Source organism: Phanerochaete carnosa, assembly GCF_000300595.1.
Source record: "Phanerochaete carnosa HHB-10118-sp unplaced genomic scaffold PHACAscaffold_4, whole genome shotgun sequence".
NCBI classification, from domain to species: Eukaryota; Fungi; Basidiomycota; class Agaricomycetes; order Polyporales; family Phanerochaetaceae; genus Phanerochaete; species Phanerochaete carnosa.
Genome location: NW_006767631.1, coordinates 3,647,296 through 3,649,900, shown reverse-complemented (window position 1 = coordinate 3,649,900; position 2,605 = coordinate 3,647,296). Strand labels below are relative to the sequence as shown.

The 2,605-nt window shown below is 51.6% G+C and overlaps 1 protein-coding gene and 1 pseudogene across 2 annotated transcripts in view; both read left to right on the top strand.

The window, feature by feature from the left end:
- The window catches only part of PHACADRAFT_208410 (uncharacterized protein), a 5,055-nt gene extending 3,239 nt beyond the window's left edge, over positions 1–1,816 (top strand). The window contains exons 6-10 of the mRNA XM_007395066.1: positions 460–509; positions 563–722; positions 773–1,017; positions 1,077–1,166; positions 1,225–1,816. Coding sequence (XP_007395128.1) covers positions 460–509; positions 563–722; positions 773–1,017; positions 1,077–1,166; positions 1,225–1,615 — 936 coding nt within the window. The 3' untranslated portion in view covers positions 1,616–1,816. The remainder of the gene's footprint in view (positions 1–459; positions 510–562; positions 723–772; positions 1,018–1,076; positions 1,167–1,224) is intronic.
- PHACADRAFT_t55 lies at positions 267–337 on the top strand (annotated as a pseudogene). Its single transcript has one exon. The product of its transcript is annotated as a tRNA-OTHER (tRNA).
- Positions 1,817–2,605: the final 789 nt, after the last annotated feature.

Here is a 2,605-nt window from a genome sequence, read left to right as displayed (position 1 = left end):
GTGTCTTAGCCATGTCAGTGTCTTAGCCACACCATCAGGATATACATTTGTACAATAAGCAGAATCAATAGCAAATATTTAATGACTCAATGTCTTAGCCACACTGGTGTCTTAGCCACATCAATGTCTTAGCCATGCCATTAGAATATACCTTTGTACAATTACATTCCAATGCTTTAATATCTGATAATTGGCTACAATGTTATAGCTAAGACTTTGAGGTAGAAAAGGGGTATTATAGGACAATTCCAAGCTCATATTTGCAAGGTCTTATGCCTTAGTGGTATAGCACGCTGCGGTTACTTTTGGGCTGCGGGTTCGATTCCCGCTTGTGCCATTTTTTGGGCTTTTCGGAAATTCTTCAGTGTGTCTTAGCCGCTCTTGGGCGCTTTTGGGTGGCTAGTCCGGTGTAACTTAATAAGTTCCCGTGTCTGGGCCGCCGAACTGAAACTCTTGAAGGCTGGTGGAGACCATGATGGTCTCAAGCACCAAGTAGAGGGTGGAATATAGTGAGCCTCTATCGTACTCTTCCTTGAGTCTTTCATCTTACAAAGTTGTTCAGCGCCGGTGCTATCATCTCTCGAACTCCCTGGATCTTGCCACTCCTTAAGCAAATTCTGCCTGCGATGGAGGGTTTAAAGGTCATGCGGCAATTGGGTGTTACACTCACTCAAGAGAGGACAAAAAGAGGCTCGACGTCGAAGGATTTGATCTATTTCTTGGTAAGCTGCTCAGGTCTTTCGGCAGCTTCCCCGCCTCACCATCATCACAGACGGAGGACGAAAACGCAGTGGAAAGCCGTGTCACGCTGGATGAGATCATTGCCGACGGCCTGATTGCGCTTGTTGCGGGCTCAGACTCCTCGGCCGCCGTGCTCAGCCATTTCTGCTACTTCATGCTGCGCCACCCAGAATGCGCCGAGCAGCTGCACAAGGAGATCGACGCGACCTTCCCGCCGGGCGAGGACCCGCTGAACTTTTCGCGCCACGCGGACATGCCCTACCTGAACGCCTGCATATAAGCTCTCAATCTCCAGACAAAGTAGGGGAATGAAGTCTCACGGCCTTGCGAATTAGCAACGAGACGCTACGCCTGCTGCCAGGAGTCCTCGGTGGCCTCCAGCGCGCCGTAAAGCGCGGATCCGGCGACGCAACCGTCGGCCCTTAGTACGTCCATATCTTGCCTTTCCGCGTATCCTGCAGCTGAATCTTCCGCCCAACTCAGTGTTGTGCCCGAGGGCACCCAGGTCTCCGTGCACACGTTCTCGCTGCACCGCGACCCGCGTGAGTTCGCGCCGCTACCCGACCACTTCTGGCCGGACCGCTGGCTCGCGCAGGACACCTACGGCCTACCGTCGGGCGCCACCGTCGATAAGGCGCACGTCACCACGAACCGCACCGCGTTCATCCCGTTCTCCGTCGGCCCGCAGAACTGTGCGGGCAAGGCTCTCGCGATGGTTGAGATGCGCGCGGTCGTGTGCGCGGTGATGCACAAGTTCGAGCTGCGCAAGGCGGAGGGGTACGATTTGGACCTGTGGGAGAAGGATGTGATGGATGTGTATCTCACGATAAGGGGGAAGCTCCCTGTGATCCTTGAACAAAGGCAGGGGCGTTAGGAGGCTTGGTCTCTTGTTTGGAAGCTTTGCTTTGCTAATGCATGCCGTCAGGTACTAGTGTCAAAGACAGATGCTTTGCTTGAGCAACGCGGTATGTGATCAGTGGCTAAACTGCGCTGGTTTAGCATGTAGGAGCTCAGCTTATGAATCCCGCTATTCAAGAGGCGATTTGGTGAAACTTAGGAATACAGTTGTGAATGCAAGCAACAGTATCGTTCGAGAAATTTGCACAAGAAAACTTGCTCGTCATCTTGAACGAGAAACAGCAATGCAAGGGCATGGTATGCATTTGACGGCCGACCGTCCATGACCCGGGCAGTTCTTTCCATACGACAAACGCGGGGACATGGCAAATATCGAGACCTCAGGCTTCCGCGCTGAGTTCGCCGTTGTAGCGCGTCACGCTCGTTGATCAAATACTGGTGCGGTCGTCTGGTCATATACCCAATTTAATTGCTTTCGCCGCGGATTAAGATAGGTACTTGAACAGTAAGAATGTCCATACAAAGGTCTGAAAAACCACGTGTAAGATCGTATGGACAAAGATAATAGAAGGTCTATAGATATTACTCTAGAATTTACTGCAGCGTGACAGCGTATATTGAATAGCGGGGGACAATCGGTGAAACTTTAATAATGTGGCGAAGCCTCTATCAATTGCCAAAGACTTCAATTGATTGTGACTCGTGAGTAGTTTGGTATAGAAGTGCAGAGTATGGACACAGACCTCGAGCACTGTGTTTGTGACCAAGCCAAGCCGAAGGGTTCGACGGAAAATTAGCGTGACATACGAATAGAATACACTTGAGCCGGTAGATAGACTCAAGCGATGTTGCGTCGGCGGCTGGGTCGCTTTCTCGGAGTATCGGGAGTATCTGGTAGAGCTAGCGATCGCTTTCTCTTTGGTGGAGTGATAGGGATGCATGAAGGACGAGCAGGTGTCGAGGTCTGTACAGATGCGGATCGCGCGTCGAGTAGAGTGCCGTCAAG